Source organism: Labrus bergylta, chromosome 4, assembly GCF_963930695.1.
Source record: "Labrus bergylta chromosome 4, fLabBer1.1, whole genome shotgun sequence".
NCBI lineage: Eukaryota > Metazoa > Chordata > Actinopteri > Labriformes > Labridae > Labrus > Labrus bergylta.
In genome coordinates, this window is record NC_089198.1 from 30,166,948 (window position 1) to 30,179,560 (window position 12,613).

At 40.1% G+C, this 12,613-nt stretch overlaps 1 protein-coding gene across 1 annotated transcript; it reads left to right on the forward strand.

Moving 5' to 3' along the window:
* Positions 1–2,848: 2,848 nt before the first annotated feature.
* Positions 2,849–12,234, forward strand: LOC110004972 (uncharacterized). Its single transcript, XM_020660452.3, has 10 exons — positions 2,849–2,926; positions 3,221–3,247; positions 3,376–3,666; positions 4,342–4,419; positions 4,950–5,009; positions 5,085–5,144; positions 5,227–5,301; positions 8,234–8,365; positions 8,732–8,791; positions 11,733–12,234. Exons 1-10 carry the CDS (start codon positions 2,893–2,895, stop codon positions 11,750–11,752), a joined length of 837 nt encoding a protein of 278 aa, XP_020516108.2. The 5' UTR covers positions 2,849–2,892; the 3' UTR covers positions 11,753–12,234.
* Positions 12,235–12,613: the final 379 nt, after the last annotated feature.

Sequence of the window (12,613 nt, forward strand, 5' to 3'; positions counted from 1 at the left end):
AAGTAATCCCATTCATACACATTCATGTGCCAACAAATGAAGCAGTTGGGAGCAATTTGGGGTTAAGTGTCTTGCCCAGAGACACATCGGGCATGTGACTGCAGGAGCTGAGGATAGAAGCCCCGACCTTCCTGTTGAGAAACAACCAACTCTATTTCTGAGCAACAGCCATCCACTGTGTCCATATGTCCAATGGGGTGGATTTAGTCCTTTTGAGTTTCTTGAATTTGAATTTTGAAGGTTTTCTGTCTTTCATTTTTGAAGTTGTTTCTCCTAAAAAATGGGAGAGCAAACATTGTGGGAGAGCTGGGGTTTGAATTCAGACTTAAGCTCTTGCTGAATTAACACCTTCAATGAAACCTACAGTATGTAATAATTCACAGAAAAAATAATGGATGTAAAAAACATCTCTCAAAAGTCATAGTTTAAAAATATAAATCTATTAATTTCAAAAAAAGTTTGAATCCCCATCAAATATTGTTAAGATCAGCAAAGTCTCTCCAAACCTAAAATCAATATCTAGAATTTCAACAATAATATCGTTCCTTAGTTTTTACTTGATGTTGAAATGACTTGTTGATGCTACATTATGCCTCTGATTGATTGATGATTTGATTGTACTGTATGATCAAGCGGCTGGCCTGCATTGTCCATGAGTAGACAAACTCATTGGCATGTCCTTATTTATAAGGCTATACTTAAAGGGACACTTCACCCGTTGAAACATGAATCTGTATTGACATTGGGTCATATATGTAGAAATGTGAAATACATTTTGAAGTTGGCCGTGAAAAGGCAGAAAGTGTCTTTTTGGCTCATGTTGATGAAAGACACCAAATCCCAGAATGCACCGCAGGCCACTCCCACTAAGGTCCTCTAATTCAGAATCAGAAATACTTTATTAATCCCAGAGGGAAATTTGATCGTTACAGTTTCTCCAAAATATACAGTATAGCAGTAGAAATATAGTAATAAAAACATTTACAGACATATTTACTTCATCACATAAGACCATTTCCTTAACAGATTCAGAGATTTCTTCCAGAACTGATCTTGGAAATTAATGGCAGAAAACAGACTCTATGTCTGTGTCCATAGTCAAACAGTGAGAGCACCGACACTACCAGTTCACCCCAACTCGAGCCGGCCCCGGCTCCTCATCCTCACCGCCGCCGACAGGCAGGCATTATGTCTCTGCTGCTGAGCTGGCGGTGGCCGGCAGCGGCAATATAACAATATAGAGACGGTTGCTGCCGACAGGCCGGTCTTATGTCGCAGCCGGGCTCCCGGGGGCTCCCGGGGGCAGGGCTCACAGCGGCCGGGCTCGTGGCAGCCAAAACACAAAACCGGCCTGTCGGCCGCTATATTTATGTTTTTTTGCCATTATCAGCTTTCTCCATAGAGCCTGTTAGCACAGCTTCCAAGCAATATGGCGGACGTTAAGTTTAGATTCTGGGAGCGAGTTCCCACCCACTGATCTGTGATTGGTCTGTAGCTTCAGTGGTCGAAAATATGAGGAACTAGCGTTGTAGTTTCACCCCGCTAACCACAACAGGATGCAAAAATCGTCATTTTGCGTCACTGGAAGCTTCTTTTCAGACTTAGAAATACAAAGATTTCCCATCTCAGGGGAAAATGAGGGTGGGATGCACGACCATTCAAAAATACTACCATGTTTCTAATGATACAAAACTTAATGCAAATGGGTGAAGTATCCCTTTAACCTGCTTCCCTCACACTTGTGTAATTGTATTCATGCGAAAAGGACTGGAAGCTAGGTCTTTGCTCTACGAGCCAGTCACAAAACGTATTGTTATCTGTCCCCAAACTGTGTCTTGAAACGGGGAAAAGGAGTCTCAGGTACGCTGCTCCTGCTGGCTGGAATCTCCTTCAGGATGATCTTTGTCTTGGGGAGCTGGTCTCTCTTTTTATCATTTTTAAAGTGGATTGAAGGTGTTGGAGGAAAATGCGAGATGCTTTAAATAATGACTTTTCTTCTCTGTGACTCAGGACATGTTGATCTGTGTTTGTAATTACTCTGTGTTTTATGTCTGTAACATGCTTGTTGTGCTGCTGCCCCTCTTGGTCAGGACACTCTTGTAAATTAGATTCTTAATATCAATGATGTTTCTCCTGGTTAAAAACATTTTCATAAAAAAAGGGTTGTCTGGAATAACAGGATTGGAAAGACATTCCTGAGCCTCGTGGGAATGACTTTGTGAAGGCAATCTTGATTTTGAAGACACGTTTGTTATATTTACTACATCTGACCAGTGGGTGGCAGTGTATGGCTTGATAATTTCCACTACAGAGTCTGATGTGAAACTACAATGCATTTAGCAGGAAACAGCTTTTTGAACAGCTGTTCACTGCAATGACCAGAATTAAATAAATGAAAACAAACTACAATATTAAACACATTATAATACAAGAGACACAAATCTATCACAACTGTATATAAAATATTGTTCATACAATGACTAAAAACTTGAGATCAATCACTTTGAACAACCAGAAGAAACATAAAGCTCGAGGAGGCAAATGTGTGAATAAACTGTTTTAATGATGAAGAAAAAATGAAACAAACTTTGTCTTTAGTGAAAGCAGACTATGAACAAGCTCAGTGTGTTAGTGAAGTGTACTGTAGGCATATGTTTCACCTACATACACTATGTCATCTTTCTACAGATGTTAGTTTCCAATGTGGGATATTCAATTTTTAAAAATGGTTCTTTAAATGTTAAGCTGTGGTTTGTCTGTCAGTGGGTCTCATTTCTGGTAATAGCTGTCGTTCTCATGTATCTAATTTAAGAACCTGGTCTCATTAACCACAAAGTCCACACAGTGAGACACACACGTATCCTCTGTACAGTCTCAGTGTTCAGCTTCATCATGGCCGGACGTCTGCTGTTTGTCTTCTTCATGTGTAAGTAAAACCTTTATTGATTTATTCAGTATTATTGTGGACTATTATAAAGCTCTGCAGATTGAAACATGACGTTAATGTGTCATGTCAGATATCATATCAGTGATTAAGCTTTGAGTCTGTGATATTGTGTTTTGTGTTCTGCCAGTTGTGACAAATAAAATATATTTTTGTCTCAGTTAATGATTCTACTTTTGATGAAAATAAATGAATAGTTGGAGGAGTTGAAATGTGTGAACTCTTGGAGTTATTATTATGTGTAGTCACCTTACTTTCACTGTGTTTTTTAAACAGATGTCTTTAATGGGATTCAAACAGAAGGTCAGTCTGTGATCTCTCATGGTTCATGTCTAACTGTGCTGTGATCGCTGCACTACTGAAGAATTTAAACATTTATATACAGCTTATGTTTGAGTTTGATAAAACATATTAATTGTTTATATTTTCAGCTCGTCTTCCACCTAAACTTACAGTGAATCCAGCAGTGATCACAGAGACAGACTCAGTCACACTGAAGTGTCAGACTCCATCATCTGTGTCTCAGTGTTATTACCAAACTTTAAGTGGAGAAACTGTGAAGATATTATCCTGTCTGCAGACACTGACAGGAAGTGAGCTGCTGAAGATGGATCATCAGAGTTCATCTGTTGAGGTCAAAGTGAAATGTTTTTACACTGTTCAGATTGGAGACAGAAATTTTCTATCTCCACACAGTGACACAGTCTCCATCAGCATACAAAGTGAGTAATACAAGTGTTGTCAATATTATTTATTATTTTGTGATAATCAGAAAGAAACAAATTGGTTCAAGCAGTCTGATTTAAAGAGTTGGAATATTGTCAAAAGGCATCCTCTATAAGTATACATTTGTCAAGTGATTTATTTGAATGAAAATGCTTCTGCAGATTTAATATGTATTTGAGCTACAATTGTTTTGTGTGTTTTAATAATTATTTTGAGAGTGATTATATAAGACAATCTGTTGTTTCTATTGTTTTTAATCATAAAAACACCAAAACAAACATACTAATGGGAGCACTGGTGGAACATGTATTATACTGTGATCCAGCGGTGATCACAGAGACAGACTCAGTCACACTGAACTGTCAGACTCCATCATCAGTGTCTCAGTGTCAGTACTTCACTTTAAGTGGAGGAACTGTGAGGACATTTTCCTGTCTGCAGACACTGACAGGAAGTGAACTGCTGAAGATGGATCATCAGAGTTCACCTGCTGAGGTCAAAGTGAAATGTTTTTACACTGTTCAGAGTGGAGACAGAAATGCTCGATCTCCAGAAAGTGAATATTCCTCTGTCTCTGTTCAAAGTAAGTAAATCTGTCTTCAAGCTGGATCAGCAGAAGAAAAACCCTGTGGTGTAAATGTCGTGCACAAAACATTTGATTTTATTTTTAGATGAGACAAACCCGAACAAGGAGAGTCTCAGCACTTTGACAACCTCAGTTTCTATTGTAACTTCACCTGCTGATCAAGGTGAGTATAGCCTACTGCATATTTCAGTGTTGCTTACTCTTTTACCATCATTTACTAACTAGCACTGTCACATAAAACTACAGTCCCACATTTTCCTTAAACTTCAGACTCCTGTTAAAACGTAATTTTTTCACACATAGGTCCAATAGTCTCCTGATTTATGCTTTAAATAAATCCCACACAGCGGGAGTTTGCCTGGACAAACTTAGTGGTATGATGGTCAAAGTCATACGTTGGTCAGAGATTATAACAATTAACTGATCAACTTCACTGGTGAAGGTATCTGGTCCAATCAAAATTATATATCAGTTTTGTCAGGATTAGAATCAAGTAAAGATAAATCCACTTTTGGATAGCCATATACCAGTTTTTGACAGTTATTATTGGGTTTTATCATCAAAGTTTTATAGTCCTCTCCATCAGCAAAAACAGAGGAGGTTTTTCCGTGCTGGAAATCAAAAGAAAGCCTGATATGTCTCATGTTGTCAAGCACATTGATGTTGATATCACTCTAACCTCTTCTGCTGCAGGTATTGTAGAGAAAGAGTCCAGACGGACCCAGAGGACGCCATCACTCATCACAACCACAGGTAGGACATTGTATGATTCTAGATCACTTTTACAAACAAGTATTATTAACTCTAATAATTTACTTTATTCACCAGGTCTGCCTACAAGTAGCTCTAGTGCCTCCACTATTGTGAGACCTTTGAAAAAAACATCAGGTAATATAATCATTTACGTAATACATTTAATTTTTTTTTTTCATTATGTTTATTTTGAAATTATATTTTTTTAATTAACAAGGTTGGACTGTTGGCACAGCAAGTAACAATGATGGTCCCAACTTTGCCCACTCAACATCAGTGAAACCAGAATCAGGTGACGCGTTTAATTTTGCTTTAACCTCAATGCCAGTTTCAGCACAAGACAACATGGATGGTTGATGGTTATTGATTGCTCAACCTGATATCGGTGATGGATATACAGGTTCATACCTCTTTGTGAAGAAAGCTTTCCTGCTGTGTGGGATTATTTGACTGTTTTATGCAGTGTGTTTACGCTCTATGTTGAATAATTCAGATAACCTTAAAGCCAGAAGTCAACGGACTGACTTAGATCAATTGTGTTACAATCCGGGGAGAGCAGGGGCAGTTGTATCCTGAAACTGTGCAAAAGCTCCATTAGATTAAAAAGCAGATGCATGGAGTGCTGCATGGAAGTTGAAAAAAGTTTTGATAATTAATCCTTCTGGTGCTCTTCAGTGCGAGTATCCAACTTAAAGGCTTTTGAAGAAGTCTGAGTGCCTCAGATATAGATTGTCTTATCTGAACAAAAAAGGAACCACTTTTGAAAGCTACCAACTTCATCGCCTTTCTTTTTAGGTAAAAGGTTTGCGTAATTTGCGTGACTTGAATGTAAATGTTTGATAATCAGCTGATTGGTTATGGCTGATCCCAGGTGCAGACACAGAACAGGTAAGGCTTGCAGGTAGTGAAGGGGAAGCTGGTGGTGCTAATCTGGAGCTTGACTTGTGACACAGACAACATATGAATGGTGTATTGTTTTGCACAGACTGACAGAGCAGGGTTCTTTTAAGGCCCTGACACACCAAGCAGATGGCTAAGAACTGGTGGCGACGAAGATCGCCTGTGGTGTCGGCGGGCGACACCTTTTGTCTTGGCCAAAAAGTTGCACTATAACACACAGCAAAGACTACAGACGACGGCCAACCACCACGTACGTTCTGCGCATGCATGAGAGGCAATAACTCTCCATGTCAGCAGGTGGCGGTAGTCTGTAATCGTCATTCCAAAAAGGGAAAACTGGAAAAGGACGAGGAAGAACACAGATAAATAAAATGTTGTTGTGTTACGAGAAGACAATTTTCTCACCGCTGTCGCTCAACACTCGTAATATAGGTACTTCTTATCGAGAATGTCTGATGAAAAGTACTTTCGGATGTAGTTGTTAGCTTGGCTGTCCATCCTGCTGACCTCTGATGATGGAATCTCGCTGACCTTTAGTGGCCACAACACTTGATGGTACAGTGTGTGTTGGTAGCACCACACTTTGTATTTTCCCTGGCAGATGGCATTGGTCGATTTTTTGCCAGGCCCTCCGCAAGTTGTTGCTTGGCTAGCTTCCCCATGTGTCTGTCAGAAAAGTCTGCAGGTTTTACTGACAGTCGTGGGATGGGCTATCCACCAGCAACAAAGATGGTCTTGTTCTGTGGCACCCCTTTCCTCAAGCAGAGACTTCTTGATTTTTCTACCTTGATCTTCATTCTTGCCCTTGTGATGAGCTCATCAAGGCGATTGAGGAGCCTATCCGTGCATGGAGCCGTCTGAAGGATGCTTCTGACGACGTCAATTCAACTCCTAAGCGGGAGAAGCCTGGTAACTTGATACCTCCTGTTGGGGTTGTATCAAGTCAACTTTGGTTATATTCTTTAATAATTATACTTAATTATTAATAATATAAATAAAATACTGCTCCATCTCCTCCTTGGTGGCGTCTAGCTTACCACTGTCTCCTTCTCTCTCTTCTTCCTCCTCCTTCTGATCCTCTCGGTCCTGTGCAGCTGGGCAAGCTTCTGTTTGATCTCGTCCCACAGCTCCTTCAGGCCGACTTTTTCATTGGGTGCAGCTTTCCTCCAGTTCTGGCTGAGTTGGTTCTGACAAGTTGTTCGATGTCCCTCTCTATCCTTCCCATTCTCGGGGCTGTGGGCTGCTTCCTCCTGATTTCCCCAAACTTCACTCTGCACTCCTTATGGATGATCTTGCTGAAGATGTTAAGCCTGCTTTTGACTCCTCCTCTCAAGGACAGCTCCAGCAGGTGGCTCAAGTCTGCATCGAGTTTCTGCCTTGGCCTTCAAGTGGCCAAAATCCTTCGCTTTTGGCCACTTGATCTGGATGTGTCTCCCTGGTTGCTTTGCTATTACTAGCAAACTATTAATACTGCAGACTAGTGGGGCGTGCCACTGGTAGGCCTGTGTCCTCATCTATGTTGTTTACCTTCTCCATCACAGGACCTCTTTCTGCTACTTCCCACATTCCAGCACCATTGGGTTGCAATCCCAGCTTTGGGTCCCTATCGTCTGAACTGCTTGCACAATGCGAGGTCGTTGGTCTGTCTGCCTTTCATCTACCCCTGATGGATGTGTAATCCCCTACATGATGTCACGGAGGATTTTCTCATTGTTGTTTTCTGTTCCTGTCGTTACCTCTTGTTTCGTCCTGGTAGGCCCATCTTCTCTCGGAAGGCCTTCAGGTTGTTTTATTTTGTTCTGCTTGGTGCATCCTGGGGCTTCCAGGTTGCAAGTGGGTAGGGTGACTAGCCGCCCACTCCTGCTGCAGTCTGTCCTGCTGTCAACTGGTCTTTCCAAGTTGTCCGCCAGTCTTTCCTAGCTGTCACCTGCCCTACAACATCATGTACAATACAATAGTGATGTTTCAACAGCAGAGTGACTGTAAATCTGGGCATTTATGACTGAGCTTGTACACAGAGGGACATTAACCATCTGGGATTTTTGTCTTTTCCACTTTTTGCCCAAAACACTCTGGGTTAATAAAAAACATTCCTTGTTAAAAGTCAGACACTCACAGAGTCAATGCTTCTTCACTTATGTTCAAAGATAATGGTACGTTTGAATGTTTTTGTGTTTGTGTGCTTTTAAGATACAGGTATTACTGCGGCCTCAAATAAGACAGCACCTGGGAATTAAATGAAAGCTAGACCAATATTAATATCAATGCATGATATATTCAAATGGTTCTCTTTTTCTTGTTGTAAAACTGTTTTGGCTGTGCAGGTCCGACTGTAAGTCCTCCGGATACTAAAGAATTGTGGAATTGGACGTTTGTCTGGGTTTTCACTGGTTGTGGATCTACTGTGGTCATCACAGTGATTGTTATTGTTATTCTTTGGAAGAAAAGAAGAGCTGGTGAGTCAAATGATGTCAGAATCTTCTGTTATGTAGAAGACTGAAATATCAAACTTTTAAACTTTACTCTTTCAGTTTTTCTTTTGTAGTGAAATATTTGTAAGCTCTAAAAGTAGCGATTGCAAAATGGTAAATGTACTTGAGCTTGTAAAGCACTTTCCTAGTCTTCTGACTACTCAAAGCACTTTTAAACTGCAGGTCACGCTTACACATTCACACACTGATGGTAGAGGTTGCAATGTCAAGTGTCCATCAGTATGAACTAATCCATTCATACAAATTCATATGCTGCTGACAAAGCAGCTGAAGCAATGCTTGTTGTCATGTAGATTGACATTAACATCACTCTAACCTCTTCTGCTGCAGGTATTGTAGAGAAAGAGTCCAGAAGGACCCAGAGAATGCCATCACTCATCACAACCACAGGTATGACATTGTATTTATTCAAGATCCCTTTTACGGACAAGTATTAACAGCAGGAGCAACTTGGGGTTAAGTGTCTTGCCCAAGGACAGATTGGACGTGTGGCTGCAGGAGCTGGGGATCAAACCCTTGACCTCCTGGTTGAGAGACCGACTCTACCACTGAGACACAGCTGTCCCTTTAATCCCTATTGAAGGGTTAAAAATCTACTTTGAATATGTACTTGTAAGAGCTACTACTTCAGACAGACACATTTAAAACTAAATTGTAATGCATTTCGGGTATAATGAATTAAATAGTGTTTAATTTACTGAAGGTGCATTTGGAGAAGACATCAGAAAACATTGATGTCAGTAAAAGGGGTCAGGTTTGAATGGCTGCTCTAACATGCACCCAGCTGTAAAGGTTTTGGTGAAGCATGATTGAAGACTCCGCTGAGGAGACCTCGAAAAAAATGGCAACTGTTGAGTTCACATGGTTCACAGCTAGCCTATTAAAATAACTTCTGTGGTAAATGTCAGCTTGTGCATAAATAACCACAAAGAGCTGCAGCTCAAACTGAGTAAAAGACAAGCGTGGTAGACCACAGCGCTGAGACATGGAGACAGTGTCGGTGAGAACACTCTCATATCTCATATCTCATATCTCATAGCACTTCTGAACGTGAGCTGGAGGTGAGGTGAGGTGCATTTCTTAATAACATAAAGTGTTTCACAACCTTCAATTCTTAGCTGTGGTTGTCAGTGGCAGTTATAGACCACTTTTACTGAGGGGGCCAAACTGGGGCCAGTTGTTTTGTTAGAGGGGAACATTAAACCAAGGTGAAAAATGGACAAAGATAATTGCTTTTATATATATATATTATGCTAAATAATAGTGCACATCATTAAATACCATAATTTACATTTGTTTCCGTTAATATCACAGTAGATTGTGAGTACGGTTGTTGAGTTAAATACTGTGTATGTGTTATTAGGGGGGCTCTTCCTTTTGGAGGGGTGGCCACATGGGGGACCAAGCTCAGTGTCACAGGGGCACTGGCCCCTGTTGGCCCCTGCCCAGAACCGCCCATGGTGGTTGTCTAAGCTGTAGTTCCCATAATGTTTCTCGTATCACCCTCCTAAACTAAGAACATATTTTATTGATGCATTCAAAAGTTTCCATTACCTATGACTGTGTTGTAATTTCTGGTGACTTTGTATTCACATCAATAATCTGAACACAAAACTGTTATTAAATGTGCTAGAAGCATTTGAGTTCTCACAGCGGTTTAAGGGGCCCACACGAAAATAAGGTCACACCATCGCCCTGATTCTATTTAAAGGACACAGTAAAGTAATAACGGTTACTGCTTTTCTCGATGTTGCAATTCAGATCACTTCTGCATCTTTTTTAATATGACCTGCAAACCAAGACATAACAATGTGGTTATCATTTCAAATATGCGTTCTATTAATGACAATACCACTGATATGTATATTAATACATGAACCATAATCATGTCATCATGTGATGAGATGAGGGCCAATTTAACTCTGTTGTTAGTCAAATCATTGGCAGCACTGCTCCCGTCAAAAGCCAATAAAACAACACGGCTGTGGATCAGTGATCGAGTCGTCTCTCAACCGGACAGTCGGGGGTTTGAACCCCAGCTCCTGCAGCCACATGTGGGCAAGGGCAAGACACTTACCCCAAGTTTCTCCCACTGCTTTGTTGCTGCCGTATGCATGTGTATGAATGGGATTAGTCACTTCTGATGATCACTTCACATAACGACCTCTGTCATCAGTGTGTGAATGAATAGATGTGACCTGAGGTGTAAAAAGCGCTTTGAGTAGTCAGAAGACTAGAAAAGTCTACTATTAAAGAAAAAAACAAAGACTCCTGGGAGGAATGGAGAACAAGTGAGGATACTCAAAATCTCGCTGAAAGGCTGAACAAAAATGGTGAGATTAAAAGCTTTAGATATATTTTTAAATCTAGAAAAAGTATACTGACCTGTTAGAAAAAATAACTGAAAATGTCAAAACAGCAACACATCTCAAAAATGATAAATTACTATACAAATAATACTCACTATCTCTTCTTCACAGTTAGTAAACTATTAAATCCTTATAGGTCAAATGCTGAGGAATTACTCTCTTTAAATGTAATAAGGTCGCCAGTTGCAAACTAAATAAAAAAATAAAATAAAATCTTGAGAATAAGAACTTACACTTTGAAATCATCTAACAGCAATTCCACCCTATCAGGCTCCTCTCATCAGCCCACATGTGTCCAAGTTAGTACTGTACAGTACCTACCTCTCCTCTTGACCCTATTCCCACAAAACTGTGTAAATGTGTCCCTCACAGCCTGTTACATGACTTACATCATGTTGTAAATGATTCTCTTCAGACTGGTTTTCCCCACTTCTCTAAAACCTGCTACAGTTACTCCTTTACTAATAAAAACAACAAACCTGACCCATCAATCATTACCAACTACAGACCAATCTCCAACCTTCAGTCAAATTCTACAAACAATTACGGTTACCATCCATTCACAGTCTGTATGATCTGTACCAATCAGGTTACAGAGCAAACCGCAGCACTGAAACTGCCACTATGTGATCAATGACCTGGAAATCAACCGTATTGTATTGTGTTTGTTTTTGTTTCTCTTCTGTCAAGCATATTGAGTTTAATTTTGTATGAATTGTGCTAAACAAATAACATTTTATTGAGTTAATGCATCTAAAAAACTGCATCTTTCCCAATCCTGTTTCTAAGTTTACTTTATTACATCATCCTCCATCTCTGGTAGTTGACTCGTCTCCCCTTAAATCAGCACACCCCTTAAAAAAGGAAAAGTAAAGACAATTAAAATGAGTCTGACAGGAAGAACAATAATCACATTTTTCCAGATATACCAGATGCTCAAGTTGGTTTCTGTCTTTTCCCAGCGGTCTTTGTACCATATTGACTCTACCATCTATGAGGGTCAGACTGCAGCAGCCAGCAAAGACATGATCTACAGCAAGCTGCAGGCACACTGACATGCTAACAGTTTAAAAGTGTGTTCAAGAAGAGAAGAAGTTGACTGATGTGATGTAGAACCAGAGGTACCCATCACGGACCAGACAGCAGCTGTCATATTTCTGAGGTAACGGTAACGGCCCGAGGCCCGATGGTTGGGGACCCCTGATGTAGAGTAATCCTGAGTTTCTGTCATGTCTTCTTCTCAAATCAACCAAGATGTAAAACGAACCCAAAGTTTTCCAATGTCTTTCAGTCAGAATATCAAGTTCAATCCAAAAGTGTTTGATTGAAGGTGAAGACAATATTTTTGGATTAACTTCGTCTCAGTCTTGTTGTTTGCTCACTTCTGCACAAACACTGTATGCTACAGACCCAATTCAAAATATTTGAATCTTTGTACATTTTAAATAAACCTGAATTAATGTGTTGAGGTTTCTTTTCTTTGTTTGCCTTTTTAATTTCATTACTTGGTTCATATCAGACCTTACACAACCTGCAGTTATAGCCCCATAACAGCGCACACACACACACACACACACACACACACACACACACACACACACACACACACACACACACACACACACACACACACACACACCTGATACAACAACATGATCTCTTAATACAGCTCATAAATACAGATATCATTTTTTTTCTGTTTTTATTCTTGAAATTTAACAGGATGTATATAAACCAATCATCTAAGAGTAAAACAACGCTGTCCCCCTCACAAATCTCCACAGTGTTTGTTGTTTAAGCAGGAAGAAGGACCAAGATGCACTTGACGCGCCAACATTTATAA